The following is a 27195-nucleotide window of genomic DNA, read 5'->3' as shown; positions in this document are numbered from 1 at the left end:
TTTTTCCAACCCACTTTTAACTTCCAACAAAATTACGTCTCACTGCAACGATGCGCCATCTAGTGGACAAACGACTACTTATCGCCAATACTGAAAATGCAGCCATGATGATGATGATGAATATTTATTTTGGCTTTCTTTTAATCCAACTGAATTTGTAATTCTGTATCGGCTGTTCTAATACCGATAGTATGTGGGTGCCTGTGTGTGTGCATGTGTATATGTCTGCACCGCCATTTACAGGCCGATGAGTGTACAGTCACTAAATGTACACATAACCTAATTTTTTTAGACCCCCCATGGATGAAATTCTACGAAACTTGGCATACCCCCAGAGAATGCCAGGTCAATCATACACATAAAATGTGGTGCAGTTCTGAACATCTTAACTGAAGATAGGGGCGATTAAAGCAGAATAATATTGCATTTTCATTTTTTACCGGGGGGGTGGGGGTGCATATCACAAATGAGTGATTATGAGCCAGGTTGATGTGGGCCCTTGAGACCAACATACCATAAAAGATTCATCCTCAGTGCCACGGTTCAGGTAGTTATTTGTTTTTTTTTGCGGTTCGGGGGGCCCAGCACGGGGTGGGGTGGGGGGGTGGTGGTCCCCGGGGACGAAATTAAATTTTTCTGTAAAAGTCTAGTGGGGATACATACCCACCAAATTTCATGTACCCCGGTGGTTCGGTGTCCCGGGTATCAATGACCAAAAATTCAGGAAGTAGATGACGGGAAAAATTCTTGAATTGTGTGCATGTGTGCGTGTACAAGTTTATGTTTATGTGTGTGGGTGTGTGTGTGTGTGTATGTGCATGCTTGTGTTTGCCTGCGTATGTGTGTTTGTGCATGTGCATGCATACGTACATATGTCTACTGTGTGAGTATGTGTCATACGTATGATTACTGTAAATGTATGTGTGTGCGTGTGTATCTGTTTATGCACATGTGTGCACATGGAATGGGTTAACATGACCCCTGGAGGCAAACATACAGAAAAAAGCATACAGAGGGTGTCATAATGATCCTACACTTCCAATTTCGTGCAGTTTTGACTATGTTAGGTCACAGATACCTTCAATTACAACACCTCATTTTTACTTTTTTGTGTTTAACTAGGTGGCGCTATACATGAAATGAGTGGTTATGGAATGGGTTGACATGGCCCCTTGAGATCAACATACAAAAAAAAAAGGTCCTCCTAAACCCTACGGTTTTCGAGATATTCACAGAAAACTGTGTCTGCCCTACCCTCCTTTCGGGGGGTCCAGTCCAGCGGGGGGGCTACAGATCAAAACGAAAAACGATGGTTCCATGCTATCCATGTGGGGTTACATGCCCACCAAGTTTCGTGTACCCCGGTCTTTCAGTGTCCCAGGAATCATTGACGGAAATTTGGGCATGCGAAAAAAAAAAAAAAAAAAAAAAAAAAAAAAAACTGACTAAACCTATATGACCGCCGCTTCGCTGCGCGGCGGTCATAATGAGTACCAAGATGACTGTACCGTGCCAGAGGGGGCAGGTAGCCATCATGGCTGTCAGAGACAGGCTACAGAGCCTGGCATTCCAATGTTCTTTTAACACACTAGCGCACTCTGGTGGAGGGAAGGGGACTTCCACAAATATCTAGAGCCAACATTACTACAGTAATACACTTGCAAGGGACATTACTACAGTAATACACTTGCAAGGGACATTACTACAGTAATACACTTGCAAGGGACAAATCTATAAGCATCAAAAAAAAAAGTAAGAGACGACAGGAAAAATATTTGAATCAAAATGTAAAATTTTACTGTAGTGCTGTGGGATGTGATACATATCACAAAACAGTGAATTCATTCCGCTCATTATTTGTTGTTACAAGTGTTTTTGGACAGAGATAAAAAAAAAAATGGAAGAAAATTAAAACAAAGAAAATTCATAAAATACAATTGAGTCGGCATCATTCAGTCTGAACATCTCTTCTACGATGTGCTCTTTCACACAGCTAGGTTTGATGAACAGCCATACCTGTTTCCTTCATACATATTGCTCATTGTAAGCGTGTGTTGGCATTAACCATACATACATATGAATTCTCTAAACACAGTGTGATTAGGAAAATCAATAAATACATTCTTGATTTTTTTTTTTTTTTGTCAAGTGAAACATACCAGGTGGACATTTGGACAAATATATACATATTTGATTATCTTTCTACTTTACAGACTTGTGTACCGGTTGACTACTTTGCTTATCTTCTTGGACAACAGGCCTAACACATTGGTGAATTCAATCATTCATAGTAGCCACTGTTTTCGTAACCCCAGAACATCCTTTAAAGCTTGATGGCACTTAGTGGCAGAGGTACAACACTTCTTTCAGATTCTCCCCTCTGTTAATTAGCATCACCCAAAGCAGAATCAGTCTTACACCTCTCTAAAGTTGATGATACATGGGGCAACTTATTGAGCAATGTTGCTGGGCAACCACATAACTGTTTTTTGTGTGTTCTGGTTGGATGATTATGACAATTTATCTGCTGATGATTTAAGTTGAGCCAAGAATTGTTGGCATAGACCAATGGGAATGTGTCCGACCAATAGCACGCAGGGACACCGCTCACCATCATGGCGCAGAGCGTTGCCTTGCGTATCATCAGGTTAAGAGTAAGACATGTGGGTTAAGGGGTCTCAACTCTGGGTCTTCACTTCACCTTTTCCTTTACTAACATCTTTCATCTCAGGAGCGATGAAGAGAGACGAGAGGAAATGCTAACATCTCTCTTCCTTGCTCACAGTCACCAAACGTCTTTGTGTTTTATATAAAAAACAAGCAATGTAAACATGTACTCTTTTTTTTTTTTCATTTAGAAAAAACAAACACTATTTTGGTATTTGTTGTTTGTTTAGTGAGTGTACTGTGCATGTACAGAAAGACACTGAATTGCACTATTCTTTTTTTTTGTTTGTTTTTTTGTTTGTTTGCTTATTTTGCTGATCTCCACAAATGGACATCATCTTCCATTTGGTTTCAGCAATAAGGCCAAAATACAGGAAAAGGGGACAGCAGAGGGAGATTCACATCTATCTACACACAGAACATCAGGGTTTAAAAAATAATATTAAAATAATAATAAAAACGTACTATTTAATACACGCGCACAAGGAAATGAGAGTCCCCCCCTCACATCTATGTGCTTGGATAAAAATGATCATCAGACATTGAGGTCGTCCAGCTCTTGAAGTTCATTCTTTAGCTTTAACACAGAGTCATTTCCTCTGAAGTGCTTGTTGCCACGGTGATGAGCTTCACTGGAAGGGCGGCGGTGGGGGGTGGGTGAGTTGTGGATGACCTTGAGTGGATGACCTTGAGTGGATGACCGTGGTGGCAGTGAGGGTGAGGCAGCCGTTCTGGACCAGTTTCTGTCTGCAGACTGGAGGATGGGGTCAGGTGGGGTTGGGGGTTTGGCTGTGTTTATTGCTAGGCACCGGGAGGGCTGCGTGGCCTGTGACCCCTGACCTCTGGCCTCCAGAGGGTGGGGGTGGTGAGAGAGAGAGAGAGAGTGAGCGCATGTGTGAGAGCAGGCGACTCAAGTGTAGACGTAGTTGATGAGCAGCTGGAAGACCAGGAGCATGCAGAGGATGAGCCAGTGGCGTCCACTCAGGGCCACACTCTCCTCCGCAGCTCGTCGCTGGGTCAGCTGGCGGCTCAGGGATTGCAGGTTCCTGTCAGAAAGACACAGGTAGTCAGTGTACTGGGCCTTGCACTAAACTACATTACCTTTCAGTCTTTGTACAGCACATCAGTTTGAGTTTTTTTAAAGGGACACCAGGCAAGCCTGATGCTTTTTCTCTACGAAACTTCCCCTCGCTCGGTCGGAAGCTCTTTTCCTTTTCTTTGCATCTTCCGTCAAGGATTTTCGCTGCTTCTTCGCCGGCTCTGTAGCCTAGAAATCTAGACGCGCCCCTAGTGGCAGCAAATTACATTTGCTGCCAGGGCTAGTCTAGCAACTCTCCGTTGGCTTGTGAGCTCCAGAAATCAAAACTTAATCAGGCCATTGAAATCGTGTATGGAGTCGTTAGGTGGGCTTAACATAATGATTGATGGCAGAGTTGCAACGGTTTGGCTTGAATTCCCTGTTACTTGAAAACAAATAAGATGGATGTTGCTGCTGACGAACAGTGTGACACGAGTTAAGCTTTTATTATGTTGGCAAACGTTTGAACTAGCCAACTAGCTCCGCTGGTGGGAAACGCATGGGACTCATAGCGCTGCCGCTGTCCTATTGCGTGCAGAGGGAATTTGAAAGACAACTGATTATCCCGCCCCTCGGACTGAGCACTGCGAACGGTGAGTGCCCAGACGCTACATTTTAATGTGGGTTTGGCTCGCCAGGCTACCGGCTCTGCCATTATACACACGTTTGCAACAATCGCTAGCGTTTCGTTAGCCTGCCTCTGTGCTGTGGATGCAGGATGTAAACTGATCCTGCTTCGGTCGGTGGGTACGATACACTGAACTTGCAAGCGGGATATTCTTCCTACAGGCAGTAGGGGCGGGCGAGAGAGTCTTCATTCGCCCTGTAATGAGTCATTTAACCATATACCGACTTACGAAGATGAGTAATTAACACGAAAACGTTGCCTGGTGTCCCTTTAACTACTGTACAGTACCCATGCTCACCATGGTATAGATATTCATAAACTCTGAGTACATTGCACAATGGCCTAAAATAGTACCACTGATGGAGTGCCGTCAACACAGTCGAGTATGCGCTTTAACTGCCATACCATGCTCTTTGGCACTGCGGTCAGGCTGCAGGTTTGGCACCCTCCACATTTGAAGGAGTTTTAATAGGACAGGGAGTCAGAAAGTGGACTCCCTGCAATGGTATGAGAGAGTGGGAAGAGTGGACATGCTTACCTCTGAATGTCCTGCTGGGTCTTCTGGATGGAGGCTACAGAGGACTCGATCTGGGCTATGTCCTTCCCCTGCTGGTTGCAGCGAGTGCACTGAGTCGGGTAGCCTGGGAGAGAGAGGTAGAGGGCGTCACATTCACAACCTACCCACTAAAAAGCTCTTGGAGGTCCCCACTACACTAATGCATCAGCGCCACTGACTGCTGGTTCTGTGAGTTTCATTCCTATCAGGATTTGATGCATGGACAGAGGAACTATATACTAAGTCTGTGAAATGGATCAATGGTTGTGGTAAGACACAGACTTAGAGATCACTACTTGCATACAAGCAAAAGATGACCATGTCAACATTCTACCAAGGCCAGACAGGTTGTTATTGGCCAAGTTTATGTTCACACTACACAAAACAGAGGATCTAGTATTAGACTCTCCCATTAACATGCAATCACACTTATAGTAGTAACTCAACTACAGTAATAATTATATTTGCCTACTTATAAAATGTTTTCTTATGTAGCATAGTCTCCTATCCTCCTATACACCCTCGCATTCACTCTGGGCCTTTCCCCATTTCCTGTGTCCCACTGGTGTGTGTGTGTGTGTGTGTGTGTGTGTCTGTGGAGCCTGTAAACACTTTCAGATATAACCTCCGGAGTATATGCGGAGGTTTGTCAAACGGAGGTCCTACCCTTTGGATGATTCAGATATGATGCTAACCTGCGGACCTTATACTGACCTTATACGGACCTGTGTGTGAACAACATACACGCACATTAGAGAATCTCCGTGTGGTTGTCGAGTGAGGGGTGGGGGCTTGTAGAGTTCACAAGATGCGAGATATGACGCAGAATATATGCAGCCGCTGTCAAAGCTGCTGTTTGTTTACAAAGTGTATGCATTATGTAGGCTAAAGAAGAAAAATCTATTGTGCGTAGGCTAATACATAAAAGTACGTAACGTAACGTAAGTGCGCACTTGAAATCGACCTACAGTATTTGTATGTGTGCTTCGAATAAACAAATGTATCTGTTTTCAACGTTATGTAGCAGAATTACTTGGCTATGGAACCCCAAATCTGGTTTCCGTTGAAGAAAGAGAGCATGCACGAACTTTATGGTACGAGCCAATTCAGTAGGCTAACTCAAGACTTCAAGGCCATCATATACAGTACAACGTTTTTAAGCAACAAACAAAATACTAACATAACGGTGAAGTGGTTCGTTTTTTCATGGTTTATTTTTTCCAAAAGCATCCTCTCCCCGTGTGTCTATTGCATTTACGTAAGGAGCTTGGAACAAAGTTGGGTTTTCTTCGTTTTCATTTTCTCTAGGCATATTTATGCTCAACAAATATCAGCGAGCTCAGCAGTGAGGTCTTGAGAAGGCTATCAATGAACAGAAAACCGACCGTGTTGGCTAACAATTTATTGAATACTCCTATTATTGTCGTCAACGATGTCGCTGTAGGCTACTGCCTTTTCAGCGCCTTCTGCTTATGATGATTCAGTTTTTTTTTTTATTTATTTGGCCTTGCCATGCAGTTGTAGGCTACAACGTGTCTCTTGCCGTTCCCTTCATGTGTTCTATCACAATGCTGTCTGCTCTCATGGACAGTAGCTCCGTGATGTCTGCATCTTTCCAGGTCGGAGATTTTCTTGACAGCACTATGCCACTCCATCATAACACTGGCATTTAAGTCAGATCTAACCACATGGACGCACGAAAGAAACGTCACCAACACGCCCTCTCACTAGGTGTGAATTTTAACCGCATGTTCTACGCTTCGTTCAGACACAGCACATTTACATAATGTCCGGAGGAAATGCTAGGGGGGGAGTAGTAGAACAACCGGCTAAATTCGGACTTCCATATGACCGGTTATGTCATTCAGATATACGGCCCCACCGTTTAACATACGCAGAACCTCCGGTGTTATGTCTGAAAGCGCTTTATGTGTGTGTGTGTGTGTGTGAGAGTGTGTGTGTGTGTGTGTGTGTGTGTGTCCTCACCCTCATTGTCTGATGACTCATGCGGAGGCTCTGGAGTGGAGCCGCTGCTCTCAGTGTTCTGGCTGCAGCTCGAGGGCTGGCTACTTGACTTCCTGTGCTTGCCATTCACTTGGGCCTGTGACACACACACACACACACACACACACACACACAAATTTGATTATTAACCTTTTCTGATGTGGCACAAATCTAATGGCATCGGACAGAGCCGGAACACTGATTGTTATGCCTTGTACTTGGACATTGTGAGCCTGCTGAAACGACAAAATCGGATTGGGAATTTGTCCCGATTCTAAAATGACTCAGGTCTGACTGAGCTTGGGCTGAAAAGTACACGTCGGATGGTGTGTGTCTCAGGTCTGACTGACTGTGTGTCTCAGGTCTGACTGAGCTTGGGCTGAAAAGTGTGTGGTCCGATGAAGCGGTGTGTGTGAGCTGTGGGCCCCCACCTTCTGCTTGCTGGCCCAGCTGCGGCTGTAGGAGTAGCCGTTGTGCCGCCGCTGCTGCTGCCTCTGCTTGGTCTGGATGACGCCGTCTTTCTCAAACTGCAGAAGGCACGAGTCCACATCCCAGGGTCTAGTGCTGCATGACACACACACACGCACACACATACATTTAAAAATGTTATTCTTCAGCCATAATTATGAACTATAATGTGTAAAGGTGTGAGACTGCTCTGACTCTGTGTGTGTGTGGGGTGTGTATGGGTATGTGTGAAAGATGTGTTGGCAGAAAGGTAATGGGGATGTGTTTACACAAGGACGATCAAAGGTGTGTGTATGTGTGTGTGTGTGTGTGTGTGTGTGTGTGTGTGTGTGAGAATATGGGTGAAATTCAGTATGTGTTTTACAACTTAAACATGAGGCTTGCGTGTGTTGAGAGCTGTGTGTGTGTGTGTGTGTGTGTGTGTGTGTGAGACATACTCGATGTGCTTGTACTGCCACTCGCTGGTGTCTGGGTTGAGGCTGAAGAGGTGAGGGTTCCAGGCTCCGTCCCCTCGATCCCGGGCCTCCCGCCGCTGCGCCTCCTCCAACACAAACTTCTCCTGCGTGGCACGGTTCTGGTCTCGGTCCTCGATAGCGCTGGTCACTTGCTGCCAAAGCCTGTTAGGGAACACACACACACACACACAAACATCATGTAAGCATATATATATATATATATATATATATATAGTAGCATTAGGTCAAGTAACTTTAATTTGTTTGATCATGAAGTCCGGTGAGTGTGGTACCTCTCGGACTCGAACGGTCCCTGCTGGTCCTGCTGGACAACGTGTCTCTTGAGTCTGCGGCTGCGCACCTCTGGGGTAGGACTCCACAGCACCTCCTGCTGGCTAGACCTCTTCTCCTGCACAAATACCTCACCGTCCTGCCAACAGCACACACACACACAAAACCATGGATGGATTTCTTAACCAACTTCAATCAATCAAATCAAATCAATCAATCAATCAATCAATGACATTTTCCTTCTACATTCTGACTAATACAAATCCAAAGTCTTTTATCACATATATTGAGAAGTCTTTATTTTATTTTATTGTTTTAATCGGACTTCAGTGAGGAGGGAGACTTACCCAGTGGCCCTCCACTGTGGCCATCACGTCATCTCCCATACGGATCTTTCCAGAAATCTGATTCACACTGCTGGAGCCGCCCAGGAAAGGCTGTGGAGGTTACGGAAGACCAAGTGGAGAGTGTTACTGCTACATCCATAAACTGTGTATAAATGTGTACTGTACACACACACACAGTCAATGGCTACACAGGGTTGGCGCCAGAGAGCAACGGGTGGGGGGGGGGGGGCTATGAGCACTGACAAGGGGGGCACCTCACCTCACTTTTATTAGTTATTTTTCCAAAATTGCCATATAATAAAGAGCATCCTTCGAGCCTTTTGGATAACCAAAACAATATGATCATGGGGGAAAATAGTGCAAGAACATAGCCGTCATAGCCAGCGTTTAATAGACTAGCACATAGCATTTAATAGAATAGCGTTGCATACTGTAGGCTACAATACAAGTAAATAGGCTACAGTGATGGCCAAAAGTGTTGGCACCCATGCTAAAGTTGACTGAAAAGAGGAATATAAAATCATCTTTTGGAAATTGATGTTAATGCCTTAAGTGAAAAATGAGGAAATATCTAACCTTTAAGGACACCAATTTTCTTAGTGAATGAATAATGTATCATAAATAAATAAATGTTCTTCCTTAAAATACAGGGGTCATAAGTATTGCCACCCCTATGTTAAATTCCCATAGAGACAGGCAGATTTTTATTTTTAAAGGCCAGTTATTTCATGGATCCAGAATACTGTGCATCCTGATAAAGTTACCTTGGCCTTTGGAATTAAAATAGCCCCACATCATCACATACCCTTCACCATACCTAGAGATTGGCATGGTGTTATTTCAGTTAGCCTATTAGCTGGTTTGATTTGCATTGAGCTCAATGAGCATCAAACCAGCCAATAGGCTAACTGAAATAACACCATGCCAATCTCTAGGTATGGTGAAATAACTGGCCTTTAAAAAGAAAAATCTCCCTGTCTCTAGGGGAATTTAACATAGGGGTGGCAATACTTATGACCATTGTATTTTAAGGAAGAACATTTATTTATTTATGATACATTATTCATTCACTAAGAAAATTGGTGTCCTTAAAGGTTAGATATTTCCTCATTTTTCACTTAAGGCATTAAGATCAATTTCCAAAAGATGATTTTATATTCCTCTTTTCAGTCAACTTTAGCATGGGTGCCAACACTTTTGGCCATCACTGTATAACAGACTCATCACTAACCTAGGCTACAGCTGAGTGCAAAATCTCATCATCACTGTGTCTTTCCATTCATTTTGAAATGTTCTTGTAAGATCCTGCTCAAAAGCAAATTGCACATACCTGTACTGAAAATATCGCAACATTGCATGTAGGCTATGTGATAGCTTAAAATGAATTATTTTTTTAAATACAGAAGAACTCTAACACATTTACAAAGTGGCTAGGTATGCAGCAAATGTGGTGCAAAGTTGAACAGGACACTCCGCCTGGCTTTTAGTATTTTGTGCTGCTCTGACAGTCCACTTTTATTGACTGTTAGTCTACTGTTTTTGAGTTTGGAGATGTACAGTAGGCTACTGTTTTGCAACGACAGGCTGAATGCCGACTCCACAACTGTCGCATTTCCCAGCTAGGTCCATGAGGCTTTTTGTCACTGCATCCAATAATGTCTTCCACTGGATAAAGCAGGTTAAGACCCGAGCTGTGTTGCGCTCACTAAAGGGCGATTCCATCTCCACTACTAAAGTAGCCTACATGACCCAAAGCACTAAACTAGCGAAGCGGAGCGAATGGAGTTTTGTTGGAGCGCGGAGCGCTTTTTAATTTATAGGCCGGAGCGGCCACTCTGTTCCTCTCCAATTTCGCTCCGATACCGCTCACACCACGGCTCCAAATCCATCTAGAATTCATGTCTTCGTAATAAAACCAAGACCATTAAATTTCAACGATATTGGCCATAGTAAGTTCATTGATGGGGATGGAGTTCGCTAAATATTTTAGAAAGGAAACTGACAAAACAAGTAGATACTATAGTATAGTATATAGTAACAATGTAGAGCAAGAACAATGTGGTGACACTGTTTCAGTGAGTAAAGATTCATTTTGGAATCTAAGAAGACACATTTCGTCTGCTAGTAGATTATTTCTCCCTCTTTTAAATTGGAGCGAGCGTGGAGCGATTTCACTGGAGCGGGATGATTTTTAAGTGGAGCAGGGAGCGAAATTGAGCGGAGCAACCTTTACCATCAGTTTGGCCCTTTATTTACGGTTTCTGCTATTTAGATCAACAGCTCATGCATTCAGCTTGGGTGCTTGGGTCATCCTGCGGTCAGAAACGCAAAAAAAACATATTTTCCATTATCTTCCCAGATCTTTCTTGAGTTCTGTTACTGAAGTTCTTATGCAGCAGTGTCTAAAAACCCTACTGGTCGAGATTTATGCTCATTTGGCGTTGCAGGAGTGGTGGTAAATGTATCGCTGGCACTCACTGCAACGGTGTCCGAGTGTGCAGAATCCCTCTTCATCACTCAATTTGCGCACACAATCAACAGTAGCATAGTAGACACACGTGTCAGTCCGTGTCATGTTTCATTTTAAGTAGGCTAAGTGTTCAACATCAGTGTTCCATATGGATTTAATTTCAATCATAGCCGTAATAATATTTAGATGTTTTTTTTATGTCAGGGAGAGAACTCAGTTGAGGGGGTACACTGGCCTGGCGCCCCCTAAGGCACCGACGCTGTGGCTACACCTTATTACTCTCTCCTGCAGAGAGATGTGCAGAACTGAAAGCAAGCAAAAAGGCTCCTACCTTGAGTTTGAACTCCAGCTCGGCAGAACATTTGGTTTTCTCACAATCGATGGTGATCTTGCCCCCCAGCTCCAAGGTCATAGTGCCATACAGGATGCCTGCCAAAAGCCAGCAATGATTTGCATCGTCAGCCACCACTGTCACAGAGTTGTCTTTATGACTTATTATATAAGCAAATGTGCCAGTCCCATGGAATAGCACTATGAAAATCAATGGAAAGTATTTATTGGATTCGTTGTTCCACCACGTCCCTTTTACCTTTTCATGGGACTAACTACCTGTGTTTGTGTAGCCTGAGAAAACATTGCTATGGGCAGATGTAGATTTTGAATTTTACACTATGTAGCCAAAGTTCTATCTGGCTTTTGTGAGTGGCTCTAGCATCTTTCCAATGTAAATACAATTAAATCAAACCTAAATCAGCATATTGTGGTGAGTAATGAAGTGTATTAATGATGTGTACCTTTGCAGTGAGCATAGGGCATTGTTATGACGTACTCCTCATCGCGGGACAACAGCAGTAACCTGGCCTTGCCGTCCAGTATCGCAGATAAAGAGTTACCTGTACAACAAGGATGCACATTTGAACAGGTCTTATTACACAACAAGAACAACAAAGAAGTGGGCAAAACAGACGTGAAGGGCCACTCATCTTACCGTAGAACTTGGACTTGGCAAGGATGCTTCCACTGATGCAGAAGCCATCTTTTTTGTTGGACACATAAAATGCTGAAATGGGTGGATGATGAGAAACCTGGGGAGTGCACAGAGAGAGAGAGAGAGAGAGAGAGAGAGAGAGAGAGAGAGAGAGAGAGAGAGAGAGAGAGAGAGAGAGAGAGAGAGAGAAGAGAAAGAGAGAAAGAGAGAGAGAGAGCTAGTTATGTTGGAATTCTACATGTAACTTAGCTCATCTTGGTCTACATGTGTGCGGCCAAATATCAGCTCAGCATATAAATATATTTTGGATAGTAGTCCAAGGGCGTAGGTTTGGTCTGAGCTTTGGTGGGGACACTACCCACTAAACCACCCCCCCCCCCCCCCCCCCAACTACACTGTGTAGCCTACATAATCTGATTTTAATAGGCTACAGATATGTAGGCTATATTTTACATTTATTTTCTATTTGGTCTGTTATGAAATCGTGCCCATTTAAGCACAGCTCAGTTTTAAGAAACTTAAATACATGCATGCTTAGCATTTTGTGAAAAGAAATCATTAAGGCTACATTGACAAACTCTTAACCATGAGCTGCCTGTATATTCTCTGATTCTAATATTTACAGATATCTAGGCGATGTAAGCACAGCTCAGTTTTAAGAAATGCAGCCGAAAGACCATGTTGAATTTTGCTATAATTTATTTCAAAACCGGATTACTCTGGAACAGCTAACTATACACGGGAATGCATTACACCTTTGTGTTCGGTAAGGTCTGCTGTTTATTCTGATATATGGTTTGTCATGTGTTGCGTGAAGAGTGTGTAGGCCTACGATATTCCACCGAGACGAATGGATGTGGAGATGGGCGCAGAAAATAATTATTAAATCTCTTGAAGTATTTTTTTTTTAATTTTTCTCGCGAACTGTTTATCACAGCAAACAGTGGCTAGCTAGCACCGTTTAAATGCTGAGAAAAGGCTTTCATGTGACACATGTGTGATGAGTAGCCTACTTCTCGAGAAGTTCAACAGAGAAGAATGGGTGAATTTGGACGCACTTCATGCTTGTAGTGAAGTAAAGCTGAAGCGCTGCATGCTGCGCTGGAGTCTGCGGCTCACTGCGACGCACTTCATGCTTGTAGTGAAGTAAAGCTGAAGCACTGCATGCTGCGCTGGAGTCTGCGGCTCACTGGTAGTTATTATAGGTAACTTCAAATCAGCGCGATTTACCCTTATAGGCTACTGCACATTACAAGATCTGTACGAGATGATCCGCAACACTGAAGTGAGAAATGATTTAACTCTTTGTGTAGCGCATGTGAGCGGTTTTTTCCCCGTTTCAACCTGAATATTGGTGGGGACATTTCAGTCGTAATTTGACATTGGTGTGGACACGTCCTTCGGTCCCCACGCAAATCTACGCCCCTGGTTGACTCATTTATTAATGTCATATATATAAATATATTTGAGCAGAGCATGTAACTTAAATTTACATCTGAACCTTTAAAGTGGTACGTTATAAAGTATGTAAATCTTTGCCTGGATTGTTTACAATCTTTTAATCTATTTAAAAGAGAATCTTGTTGATCTGAACAACTGACGCCATTAGTTGTTGGTTTTCCATTTTCTTGTGTTTAGCTCCCTTAACATGGTATATGTGGGGTGGTTATTATTTACCTTTCACAGATCCACTAACAAACATAATTCTGCGATCTATTCTTTTTTTTCATTCAAATTTGAATTATCATTTTATTTTATTTTACAGTGATGGATCCAGGATACTATGCCTCCTGATAAATGATCCCTTGGCCTTTGGAATTAAAATAGCCGCACATCACATACCCTTCACCATACCTAGAGATTGGCATGGTGTTATTTCAGTTAGCCTATTAGCTGGTTTGATGCTTACTGAGCTCAATGCAAAAGGTAGGCCTAGATATTATCTGTTAAGATTAAAGTTCAGTATGCAAAAAATGTTGTTGCACTATTACTGAACATCACCGTAACCAAATTCAACTAACTAACACATATTTGTCTTACCAAAAGAAAAATAAATTTGTTTGTTTGTTTAATGTAAGGCCATTTCCGCAACTAAGGCTATTTAATGGCCAGAGCAAGAAAAAGAAAAATGAGGTTTGTTCATGAGCAGGTGTGTGTATGTGTGATGAGCAGGTGTGTGTATGTGTGATGAGCAGGTGTGTGTATGTGTTGTGGGGAATGGTGGGGAAAAGGGGCGGAGTGTGAGCTCACCTGCTCTGCTATGTAGAATGTGCAGCTGTCCGTCTCAGGGTGGAGCCAACAACAGCGGAATGTCTCCCCCAGGATGGGGTTGTAGGGCTTCTTCAAACCCTACAAAACAACACATTAGCAAGACAGACCCAGGTAAAGTATACATACAGTACACAGTAGTACAAACAAAACCTGTAACTGCATAGGGAGGTAAGTCTTTTCCCATACACTAAAATCATCTGAACCCTCTCCTCACACACACATTCAACCATGGAGTTATAGCTTAAGTAACTAAGGTGTGCCACACTCCACACACGCAGCAAGAAACCAGTCCGACCAGTCAGTTATTCAATGGCTGGTCGGTTTGAATTGAACACACAAAGTCGCATTCACTGAGTGTCTCTGAGCCAGACACCTGCCACAGGCATGGTCACCACGTGACCTGAATGAAAAAAGGCAGAATCAGGCCATAGAGATGGACCGGTACACGGTGGTAGCCTCTAAGAGTCAAACATGTCTTTCAGTAGATTTCATGGCAACCTACATATTCTCACTGTATTTAGGTTCAACTCTCTCTCACAACTCTGATGCAGAATTCCAACTCTGTTCAATACTAGTCATTCTTCATTGAGTAATTCTTCACTCATCACAATTTCTGAGAGGACTTTATAAACCAGTCTCTTTATACAAGTGCTGCTTTAGAGAGAGAGCATTGTTGTCTGGTGGTGCTTTATGCGTATAGGTAATCCGATGAATCGGGAGTCAGTTTAGTTTCAGAAAGCTGTGGAACAGGTGAGGATATGGACCCTTTCAAGAGAGTTCCATTATCAGCATCATAGTTGGCCCCACAAGACTTGCGTTTTAACATTCCATATGTTATCTTAATGCAGAGGAAGTCGATTGGGGCCCAAATAGAACGTTCAAGCATTGTTTTTGTTTACCTTGTTGAAAGGGTCCATATGCTACAGTTGATGAATTTGGTGGAGGAGTGCAACTGATGTGTCCAAGCTTTCGGACATTCTTACCTTGGGCTTCTTGTAGAAACCAGACAGGTACCAGCGCACGACCTGCTTGATCCTGCAGTAGGCGTTCTCCTCCAGCGCGGCCCTGAGGGAATGGGAGCACACGTCAGCGTGCGCACCCAATATTTCAGACGACATCTTTTCATTTGCCTTGAGTTTGCACAGTCATCAATGGTTATGTACACTCAGGTTTGAACTGCTAGTTATCTGCAAACATACCAGGGAACTGGACAAATGTTTACTCAAATTCGTTCAAATATATCTATTCAGAGAAAACATTTTCCGCAAATGTTCGTCTCTGTACAAAAAAATTGCACACATCTATGGTGTACAGAGATAAATCAAAAAGCAAATACACTGCAGGCACACAAACAAATTCATCTGGATTGGATAAATAACAAGACAAGATCTAAATATAATAGCTGAAACTGACCACACACACACACACACACACACACACACACACACACACACACACTCAGAGGTGAAGAGGCTTACTGGGAGAGCAGGTCGGCGTGGAAGTAGTAGTCGGAGAGCTTGTCCAGGAAGGAGCGCGGCTCCAGGATAAAGGTGGGCAGCACCACCTTGGACAGGTCCATGCCCGGCCGCAGCTGCTTCAGCAGGGTCCAGATCAGGCCCTTGTTCTCCTCCGACACCGTCTCCACCTGGGACGCCTCTCCAGCCTGAGACAGAGGACAGGGGACAGGTGGGTGGAGGTTGGGGGAAGGAAACAATTAACCGAGCCTCTAGGAATGTTTAGAATAATTCTAGGAAAAATCTTCACAACACGTCTTGCTGGGAAATAAGGGGGTATTTGTAGAAGATTTGTCGGACATGAAATATGCCATTTACTAAATTCAGATCACAATGCAGACTGGACATTCTAGGAGAACATTTTTTATTAAGCCTAAAGGATGTTTATGATGGTCCGCAGAATGGCTTGCCTGGGTTTCATACAGTATACATTTCCATCACATATCATTATGTTAAAGGTACACTATGCAGGTTTAGGTATTTTTGCCAACAGTAGAGCTCCCTTTTGTTGTGGAGGTGAAGGATTAACAACAGGCAAACACTATCTCCAAAGAGCTATATCCACTGACAAGGTAATGTTTCGCGGTTCTCGGCTCGCCATTCTTAAAGTTGTATGGGTGGTTTTCTCGGTAACAACTCGCTACGTCTATGCTTTATAGCTATGCTAGGTGAACGATAGTGGTTAGTTTACCATCAAATCGGCTTTCAAATGCTCTGAGATTATGGTGGATAGTTTCATAGAAATACACCAAACAGCAAAAAAAAAAAAAAAACAGCAAAGTAAAAGCAGAACTTCAAAACATTTACATAGCAATCCACTCTCAGGTTTGTGCTCAAGTTCAACTCTACAGAGCGCAGATTTGAGTTAATGCATGTTGAGGCAGACGCAGCTATCCAGGTTGGTCACTTCAGAACCAAACAGGCTCTGGGTCACTCTAAAGGTGATAATGCATGGGGCAACTTCTTGAGCAATGTTGCTGGGCAACCACATAACCAGTTCCATTTATTCTGATTGGATGATCATGACAACTTGCCTACTGATGATTAAGGTTCTCCAGAAAAGAAACTGTTTCCCAATATCAATGAGAAAATGCCAGAACCACAATAATGAGGAACATTGCCCAGCAACATTGCTCAAAAAGTTGCCCCATTTATCATCAGCTTAAGAGGACAGATCACAGGTTGGCTTCGGCCAGCTCACCTCAGCCATTTCCTCTTGTCCCTGCTCTACATAGGTGGTGGCCTGCAGACACGGCGAGAGGTCATCCGATTGGTCCATGTCACTCTCCTCCGTCACGCGTCCCCCATTCTCATTGGCCGCGTTGTCAGAGTCCTCATGGGCTTCCCTCTCCGACTTGTCTGAGTAGCCATCATTCTCCATGTGGTTCTCCAGCATGGAGTCATTCAACCTTTTATACAGAAAAAGAAAGACAGAGAAAGAGAGAGAGAGAGAACATATACAGTATGAGTCACTAGCTATGGAAGGAATCCTCTGTGACACAGGAAGACAAGACAAAATGCCCTAAATGAATTATGGAATCAATTGTATGTATGGGTGAAAAGGAAGGGCTTGCTGTAAATGGGTTTATGCAGAGGAATAAGGAAATCTTGACCATAAACACAAACAATGTGTCGGTGATTATAACGTCCCATATGTATTTCAATGGCTTTCTTTGTTAACCTCTTGAGAAAAAGTCTTCTTCTAATTTTCCCACTCATTTAAAGGTGCAGTCCGCGATCACAGAGGGGTGAGCTACCTCTCTGGTGTTTCGTTTGGTCCTTGGCAAAAATATAATATACGTTTTTTTGGACAAAAACGTCTGCTAATAATTTTAAATATGAACATGAACAACATAAACAAATGTGACTTCCTGCGCAATCACTGACTGCATCTTTAAGCATTTATAATTACAGTCATCACCATGCAAATGCATTTTTGATTATTCAAAATACTAGGCATCTCTCCTGGCAACAAATACACAGCAACAGTTTCATAGGAGCATGGTGTCGGCCCTTAGTGCTGTTTGAGCCTGATGAGTCACTCATGGCCAAGCCACCAGCAGGGGGAGGCCCTGAGGATTGTGTGTGTGTAGGAGTGTGTGTGTGTGTGTGTGTAGGATTGTGTGTGTGTGTAGGAGTGTAGGAGTGTGTGTGTGTGTGTGTGTGTGGAGTGTGTGTGTGTAGAAGTGTGTGAAGGGTCTCCGGAGCGCCGGCCATCAGGACCTCAGGGACGCCTGCGGAGGCTTAGAAAAGCTCGGCCAGCCTGGTTGCCCAAGCAACAGCGTGCATCCTGACCTACCACTGATGTGAATGTCACCAAAGGCGTAACCAAGACAACAGCCACCCGTAAGGTACTGTAAGGATAAACAATAAATGGGAACGGTAACAAGAGACTAGAAATGATCTGCTACAGAAATGTGGAAATAAGAGCGAGGAAAACATCCACATGTCTCTGCTCGACAGAATGTTCTGGTGAGACAAAAACGAGGAAGAGGGAAAAACAAGCAGAGAGCAGTGGGAGGCGGCAGACGAAGAAAAAACCCCACAAGCACCGGGAGATAAAACCAGCAGACAGCTGACCGCTCACAGCGTGCCTCTAATCATTGGCCATTTATAATCCTGCCCTAACAGCCAGCCTTTGTGTCCTCCCTGCTACTCTTCCCTGTACCACACGTATTGACACTCACTCACTCACTCTCTCACTTATCAATCAAGCGATTCAGTCACCCTCTCAGTTGTTCTCTAGCGTACTTACTCAATCAGTCGGTCAGTCAGTTAGTCACTCGCTTGCTTACCCATTTGTGGTTCACTCACACGATTCACCCTGTCTCGCACGGCTCATATTTGCAGTACGTACACACACACACACACACACACACACACACACACACACACACACACACACACACACACACACACACACACACACACACACACACACACACCATTAAATGAAGACAGGTGTCATGTGTTCCCTGCCATTTGCTGGCAGAGGGAGGATAAGAAAAATCGCAAGAACAAGCCTTGACGATCTCAGAGAAGCACAAATTTACACATACACACACACACACTTTGTAAATCTCTTACCTTACACACAACAGCAAGAACGAAACCGATCCACCGGGAGAGCAGGAACCTCACACAGACTACTTCTGCCTTTTCTCTTTTCTCCTGACCAAGCACTCTGTCTAGCAGCAAACCAGTGTGACCAGGAAACACAACCGGCGGTTCCTTTTTTCCCCCCCTCACGTCTTTTGCCGATTTCACATTTGCATGCGTGAGCACAAGGGTGTATGTGACTGGCCGTGAGTAAAAGTGAGTGTGTGTGAGTGTGAGTGTGTGTGTGTGTGTGTCTGTGTGTGCGCGCCTGCGTGTGTGTTTGAGAGCGTGTGTGTGTGTGTGCTGCTCGGCTCTCTCTCTCTGCTGTCATCTCAGTCTGAGGAGAGGTGTAGGGTTCACATTCTCTTCATCTCTTCCTGCTCCTTGGCCTGTCACATGACATTCAGCGGCTAAACCGATTGGCCCGTAGGCTTGAGAGGGGGATGGCAGAACAGAGGTTGATATTAGGGAGTGGCGGGAAGGGGGCGGGCCTTAGCAAGAGTTGCCAAGTGGAGAATATCACTGACCTCAGAAACTGGAAACTAGAAACATTAAAACACACAGCTACACACACACACAAGTTATGGATGACTCCTGTACCTAATAAATATAGGCCTAGGTCTCTGATAAGAGAATCTGTGACAGGGCAATTTAGAGCATGTTTCCTCTGCAAGATTGTATTTGAAATGCTTTAAAATCAATGAAGCACACTGAAACATGCAATGATATCTATCTTTATTACTGTTTTTCTGTTTGCTTAACATGTTTTGTCCTTTTATATTACTAAAGCTGAAGTGGCAAACTCAAATAATTACATCAATTGATAAAACCTTACACTGCTTTTCAATGTTTATCAGGCACAAATGTACAGCTTCAGTTTGCCATTTTTATATCACAGGCAACAAGGATGCCAAGAGTGTAATGATGCGTTGAAAGGCTATGACAAAGCAATCCATGTCCGATGTCATCAACATTCTTATTTGCATATCTGTTTAATAAGTGCTTCCCCCTTATGACTCATGAAATACTGTACACTTCAATATTTTCAAAGGGGGGGGGGGGCATTTCATGACCTATCAGTGCGTACTTAATGTGACTTCAACAACAACATTGGATAAATGCTGTTAAGTTAATGCAAAATTTCAGTGCACTTTCACACACATGTGTGAACTATGCCCTACAACACGCATGCATGATCCGTTGTGTGACTCCTGAACATTACCCTACCTGTTATCTGCCATCTGCATGAAAACATTTCACTGACAAGGGAAGTGGACATGGCCATATCACTCATACATACTGTTAAAAAATCAGCTGATCAGCTTTCCAATTTAGCATATTAGCCTTCAGCGAGTGGAGGCAGTGGTTCTCAAACTGGCATTGCAGACACTGGTGTTCTTGGGTAAGAGCCAGCCAGGTTTCATTCGGGTTAGTATTAACATACGTAGCGGTCATATTTTCTAAAGGTGTGCCTAGTTTTAGAAAGTTAGGTGCATGACATTGAGACACCACACTAACACCTACACATTCCATACACCTGGGGACGCTGCTTTGCCCGTTTTCCTAATTGCAGTCGGACGCGGGATTCAACACCGACAGCGTTTGTTTGGTGTGGACCATTTTGGAGTAGAATTGTACGTGTTGGACATCTCGACAGTGGATCCTATTCATTTCATTTTTCCTTTGGATGTCTACCCTTTAAATAAAACTTGAACTACGGACTAATAGCAGCTGGGGCTATCCAACCGAGTGGGTCAGAGTTTGGGCTGGCCACGGAAAAGGTAAGCTGGCGTTCCCTGGTTTCAAGCACTCCAAATTAGCTTCATACATCTATCCTGTCATGCTTGCACACTATAGGTTAGGGACTCGCTAGGTTCCCGATATCCCTAGAAACGAGCAGAATTGTTGGCATTCATGTGAGTACCCTAATACTAGGAAATTCTTGCTTTAGAGAGCCTTCTCATGAAAGCATAGAATCATTGAGCTCTATTAGCTAGCTAGACAGAGGTGCTCCCCTTCAACAACCTGTGAGCCTAGATGAGGTAGTCACCTCAGTGGGGGCTGCTCATTGTTCCAACACCTCATTATTCCGACGACTCAATAGTCTGACATACAGATATGTGCAGAATAATAGCAGTGCGTTTTAAAAAAGTAGCAGTGCGTTTCAAAATCCTTAGAATAGCTGCTAATTTCATAATATCAATGCATTGGGAACACTGCACATTAAATTCCCAATCAAAACATGACCAAAATTGATCAAGTTTGTGTTATACCTATACAGAAAGTGAAGAAAAAAGAATGTTAGGCTGTTCAAAAAAATAGTAGTTGCATTTTTCTTTACAAACTCAAATATTTACTGTATAAACTGAAAAATGTCTCAAGATTTTGCTTTACTTTGAATCACTGCACTAATATCTAGTTGCATTACCATTATTTCTAGTCCAACTACTGGCACCTGTGAACAGGTATTCCAGCCCAGGACGATTGAATTACATTCCACAATTCCTCTGCATTTCTGGGTTTTGCCTCAGAAACAGCATTTTTGATGTCACCCCACAAGTTTTTTATAGGATTGAGGTCTGGGGATTGGGCTGGCCACTCCATAACATCAATCTTGTTAGTCTGGAACCAAGACTTTGCTTACTGGTGTGTTTTGGGTCATTGTCTTGTTGAAACACCCATTTCAAAGGCATTTCCTCTTCAGCATAAGACAACATGACCTCTTCAAATATTTTGATGTATTGAAACTGATCCATGATCTATTTTTGGTGTGCGAAAAATAGGTCCAACACCACAGTATGAGAAACATCCCCATAACATGAATTGTGCACCACCATGCTCTACTGTCTTCAGTGTACTGTGGCTTGAATTCGGTGCATGTGGGTTGTTGCAAACTGTCTGCGGCGCCCATGCACTAAATTCCAGCCACAGTACACTGTGTAGCTTGCAACTTTTTTTCTGGGGACCCACTTTTTAAAAATGACAGACTATCGCGACCCAATTCACTTCATCTAACATGCAACCACCAATATTGCCCAATATTCTTCTGCTTTGAAGTCTGGTTATAACTTCACCATTCAGACAATGTAACCTAAAAACAATGCTATGGGTAGACCTATATTTAGGCTAAGCATATCCACTTGGACAGAGCAGGCTATCTGTTTTCTCAGCCGACCGTCTGGTGTCATGTCCTGTAACATTGAGGCTACATAAACAAATGCTAGGTTTTTTCTAACTTGTGAGTTCGATTTCCTGTGCATTTGCTTTGCTTGTAAATTAAGTTGTAGGCCTACTTTCCTTGCCCAATGTGATTGTTCAATGATGCTGGCCAGAAATGAATATAGGCGAAAGTTACTTTCCGTGTCATGTCATACCTCTCATCTGGTTGCTACTCTGGCAGTCTCACCAGAAGATGCAGCAGCTGGCAAAACATCATTGTGTTAACTGAGCTGTTAGATATATATCGTAAACGTGCTAATTACCATTTCGTTCGAAAATTCTTAAAACAACGATGTTTTTTAATACTTCAAAAAATAACATTTGCTAAATGAACCTTACATTTTTCAGTAGCTGGGGCTTTTACTGCCTGAAATATCCAATTTTGTTTACCACGCTCGGAGGTTAGTGCTGGGCTGGTGGGTGCTTATTCCCAACCTTTCTCAGGCACATGAACGGTTAGCCCAGGAATTCTTGTCGGCAAATCAAAATTCCACTGGAGCTCCAAGCGGATTTGTACACGCAGCCTTACAACACTGTTTACAGCTCTTCGAGTAAAATGTAATTTTTGGTACATAGCTAATTTAGGTAAACTTATGGTGTGGGTGCTTTAGGAATCCGCCGTCTTGGTTTGTAAAGAAATGAATATTAAAAGTGACACATACACGTAAGAGGTTGGACATACGTGACGTTCCTATAGAACATCTACTTCCGTGTAGTAGGCTACATAGGCCAGCCATTACTTTAATAATCGTGGGGAAACGTAGCAATGCAAGCCCTGTTTCTTTTCTCTCATGCCACTGTGCACCAAGGGAGATGTGCGCTTTTCTCACTCGAGATACTTTCTCCTCCAATAAACTTGTACTTGTAACGAAAGGCAATAGAAAATGGAGCGGAGTAGATTACTAGCTCAAAAATGTACTTGAGTAAGAGTAGAAGTACCGTTTTGAAAAAGGAATATGGAAAGTTGCCGTTCCTCAAAAATAAAAAATACTTTTTTTAACTCATGTGCGTTACTTGTAAGGCGTTACTACCCACCCCTGATAAATTATCACTAGGCTATGCTGGCGACCCAAATAAAATCTCCTTTGGAAACCAATGGCTTACAGTAAATCACAATCACACTGCCGCTTGCAACGCCTCTGAATGCAGTCCGCTGCCCTGTTTACCGGCAATGCTACAGTGGACTTAAACTGCCACCTCGTGGTGAAAAAGCTGTAATACATTTCATGCAGCTGAGTGAATCACGGAAAGCGCGAATGAAGTGGCCACTTCTAAATGGGACCCACTGTATACACACCCACACGCACACACAGACAGACAGATACACCTCAACAATATCAATCTCACTTTAAGCTCACAGTAATCAGCCCCGCCTCAAAACGTTACAGGCCAACCGGGAATTCTCCCAATACCCACTCTGCTATTGCTGCCCATCATAGCCCACTTCCAGTGGCAAGAAAAATATAGTTATTTCCTGTGTGTTAGCCGCATTGTGTATACAACGCAAGACTGTGCATTGAATGCACCCGTGTATTTACCGCAGAGGCCAATAGTCCAATATATCAGAATCAGATAGTGCTTTAATCATAAAGACGAAGAAAAGAAATACATTCCCATGCAGAAATGTAGAATGTAGTGTAGACATTAGTATAAACCTTGGTGAATAGGCAGGAAATACCCCAAAGCATGTGTACATGAGAAAATGTAGACATATCAGTGTTACGTGATTCAAACTCTGGTTTATTGTGTGTGTGTGTGTGTGTGTGTGTGTGTGTGTGTGTGAGTGTGAGTGTGAGTGTGAGTGTGAGAGAGAGAGAGAGACACTCACTGCTGGAGTGCTTGCTCTGTGAGGACAGGGGACTGCAGGAGCTGGAGGATGTGGGAGGAGTCAGAGGAGGAGCTCAGGTCTCCGTCCCGACAGCTCTTGGCCGTCAGCTTGTACAGGCTGGAGCAGCTAAGGGCCAGCTCCAGAGCGTCCATCCACACACGACCTGCAGCAACACACACACAATGGATAGGAAAGATTTACTATTTGGTCAGAAATGAGGTCTCTCTCACACACACACAATGGATAGGAAAGATTTAATATTTGGTCAGAAATGAGGTCTCTCACGCATGCACGCACACACACAAAAAAAAAACACACAAACACACACACACACACACAGTTCATTATTTACCCACTGAATCAACTTTCACATATTCAACTTTCACAGTCTTTTGCAATAGCTGAGAACAGTCAGTTCCAATGAGTTTTCTTAAAGTGCCACAACCACAACCACAAGACCATAACAGATATTTGAATGGCTGTTCAAGAAATTATGTGAACAATACCAGAACTAGGGATGTAACGATTACCGGTATAATGATAAACCGTGATAAAAATGTTGACGATAACAATTACCGTTTTCTTTTGAAATATAATTATCACGGTTGATTACCACGGTGTTGAAACCGTGTGTTTAATCCTTCCCAGCTTCATCCGAGCCTGCTTTTGACATACAGTAGGCCTGGTACAATGAAGCAAAATTGGTACCCTACTGATTCTGTTGTCTAATTGATGGTTTTAACTGCTATTTGGATTAGGCTACAACTGATTTTAAAAGGCGGAACATTTTCACCGCAAAACTTGCACTGTAACATTTAGCCACTCTGCATCTTTTTATGTTCGCGTCCACATTAAATCCATTCCACTCACGTTATCAGAAGAACACAGTAGCCTAAAGTTTTATTTCGAACAAGTTTTATATCAACATCTCTCTCTCTCAACACACACAGAGACACACAGACACACACACACAGACACACGGTGACTCACCGTCTGATTCAGATGCAGCCCTGCAGATGAGGTAACTGCTGGGCAGAGGCTGTGTGATGGAGCCCACATTCTCCCCTTTAGGACCCTGCAGAGGCAGAGGCGCACACACACACACACAGAGCTGTGTCAAAACACTGACAGCACACACACTTCTATTCCTGCCTCCAAACACACTAGCTCACTCACACACACATATACATACATTCACTAAGTCTTTCATTTATTTCCTTACTCACTTGTGTGCTCACCCACACTCCTTCACACACGTAACAAACTCATAATACACTTACACACACAGACACACACACACACACACACAGTCCCCAGCTCACTGACCTTCATGGTCCAGATGGACTTGTCGAGCGGGTGGTAGAGTTTGAAGCAGAAGCCGTCCTTCTTGGAGGGCCTCTCGATGAGCTTGCAGGAGCTGAGCAGCACCGTGCCCACCCAGTGCTCCATGCTGGGGCTCTTGTAGATGAGCAGCAGGCCCGGCTTCAGCGCACACCACAGCTTGGTCCAGCTCTTCAGGGAGCCGCGGATCTGCAGGCAGAGGGCGGAGCAGAGCTCAGAAACCAAGGCCACCACCTCTCACGTCATTAATGCAAGAACTGACCTTTCATTCGTTCAGAGGGTTGATTTTATGTTTCCATTTCAAATATTGCTTTTTATAGTCCAAAAACAGGGATAGTTAATGACAATAGAGAGACAGGGAATTGAGGCTGATGAGGAAAATACTGTTTGACACCTACTTGATATACCACATGTATGTGCCACCTAACCCTAAACTAGGAAGAGTTTGGAACATCCACTCATTCCCAACATAGTGCACTATATTGTAAATAATCCATGTGCTGAATCACAGGAAATGGTTACATATATCTGACAAAAACACTGTTTACTACCTTCACCCAGTTGGACATGATGACCACACTGGGGTCCTTGAGAGCACTGCATAACTCTTTGGCTGCCCTCTTCTTCTCCTGACGGTAATTCTTCTTCTGGACCTGCAGAGGAACACAAAACAGTCAGATTTGACAGACAGTTCCACTTTCAACCACCAGGTGGAGCTGTCGTTACTAACATGACAATATGTGACAATGCCTTGCCATGCTATCAGCTTTACAATCACATTAATGTATAACTCAAGACTCATAAACAGGAAGAATTGTCAAGACAGCTTCCATGTTGTGTTACAAAGTAGAAGAATGGAATCCAGTGAATGGAGCACAGTGTACGGAGTGGACGTGTTTATCATTCTTTCCCATAATGCAGTGCATCTCTACCCACAAGCTTCAGGCGATCGTTACCTTAAGGGACTCCTTCCTGCCCAGCTTCTCCGTTGGAGACGCTGGGGTATTGTCCCCCTCCACACTTCCGAACACCCTGGGATCCAACTGACAGAGGACACGTAGAGGACAATGAGAAAGGTGTAAGGTCACACACACATACTGTACACACAAACACATACAATTAGACACACATGAAGAGCTGTGACCTAATAGTTAAAGCTAATGGTCCAGTCAGCTAAAGGTCACAGTAATACCGGTGTCTGAAGGGCCTCTTGTGCTGCCATGGTCCCCACCGTTTAGTGAGTGCCTTTGCAGGACTTGCAAGAGCCCAGCCGCTACATTTACAGACAAACTCAGCCAGGATCTGTACTGTTTTTCAAAGGGGTGTGTCAGTCATGCACACACACACGCACACACACACGCACACACACACACACACACACACCTCCTGTTTCTGACCCTGATATGACTCCACTATTGGCAAACACAGTTCTGTTTACCAGCTTGAAGCAGTTTGAAAGACTCACTTTTACTTCACAAAATCTAGAGGAACACCACACACACCACGCATGTCATTCCTTGCAGACATTCAAGCACAGTGATAAACACAACCACCACATTAGGAGGCAACACACCAACCACGTCAAGGCTAGCGCAGTTTTGATGTTGACAGTGGGAGTGTGTGAGCAGTGGCTGAAGAGTGAGTGGGGAAACAGGTGTCACTCTCTGTCACATCCAGAGGGCTGATCTCAGGGCCACAGTGACCAGATGGCGGTCAAATATGCCCCATAAAGCATGGGACAATTATATCCACAACACACACACACACACACACACACACCTCCTGTTTCTGACCCTGATATGACTCCACTATTGGCAAACACAGTTCTGTTTACCAGCTTGAAGCAGTTTGAAAGACTCACTTTTACTTCACAAAGCTCTAGGATATTAAAAAAACGACACAAGAATAGTATAACAGCCAGAGATGTAGAGGAGGGGGGCAGAGAGAGAGAAAGAGAGAGGGATAGAGAGA

The 27195-nt window shown here is 43.6% G+C and overlaps 1 protein-coding gene across 2 annotated transcripts in view; it reads right to left on the bottom strand.

The window, feature by feature from the left end:
• Positions 1-1772: 1772 nt before the first annotated feature.
• The window catches only part of osbpl5 (oxysterol binding protein-like 5), a 45873-nt gene continuing 20450 nt past the window's right edge, over positions 1773-27195 (bottom strand). For both annotated transcript variants that reach the window (XM_042110348.1, XM_042110349.1), the window contains exons 4-22: positions 26181-26267; positions 25776-25877; positions 25210-25413; positions 24874-24958; positions 23884-24046; positions 16939-17146; positions 15702-15886; positions 15207-15288; positions 14203-14301; positions 11953-12049; positions 11759-11857; positions 11296-11393; positions 8495-8584; positions 8150-8286; positions 7839-8018; positions 7365-7497; positions 6916-7030; positions 4912-5014; positions 1773-3713 (exon numbers count right to left, since the gene is read on the bottom strand). In XM_042110348.1, coding sequence (XP_041966282.1) covers positions 3578-3713; positions 4912-5014; positions 6916-7030; positions 7365-7497; positions 7839-8018; positions 8150-8286; positions 8495-8584; positions 11296-11393; positions 11759-11857; positions 11953-12049; positions 14203-14301; positions 15207-15288; positions 15702-15886; positions 16939-17146; positions 23884-24046; positions 24874-24958; positions 25210-25413; positions 25776-25877; positions 26181-26267 — 2403 coding nt within the window. In that variant the 3' untranslated portion in view covers positions 1773-3577. The remainder of the gene's footprint in view (positions 3714-4911; positions 5015-6915; positions 7031-7364; positions 7498-7838; positions 8019-8149; positions 8287-8494; positions 8585-11295; positions 11394-11758; positions 11858-11952; positions 12050-14202; positions 14302-15206; positions 15289-15701; positions 15887-16938; positions 17147-23883; positions 24047-24873; positions 24959-25209; positions 25414-25775; positions 25878-26180; positions 26268-27195) is intronic.

The sequence above is a fragment of the Alosa sapidissima genome, chromosome 11 (genome assembly GCF_018492685.1).
Source record: "Alosa sapidissima isolate fAloSap1 chromosome 11, fAloSap1.pri, whole genome shotgun sequence".
NCBI classification, from domain to species: Eukaryota; Metazoa; Chordata; class Actinopteri; order Clupeiformes; family Clupeidae; genus Alosa; species Alosa sapidissima.
Note: the sequence above shows the minus strand (reverse complement) of the source record. Positions and strands in the feature narration are given on the sequence as shown.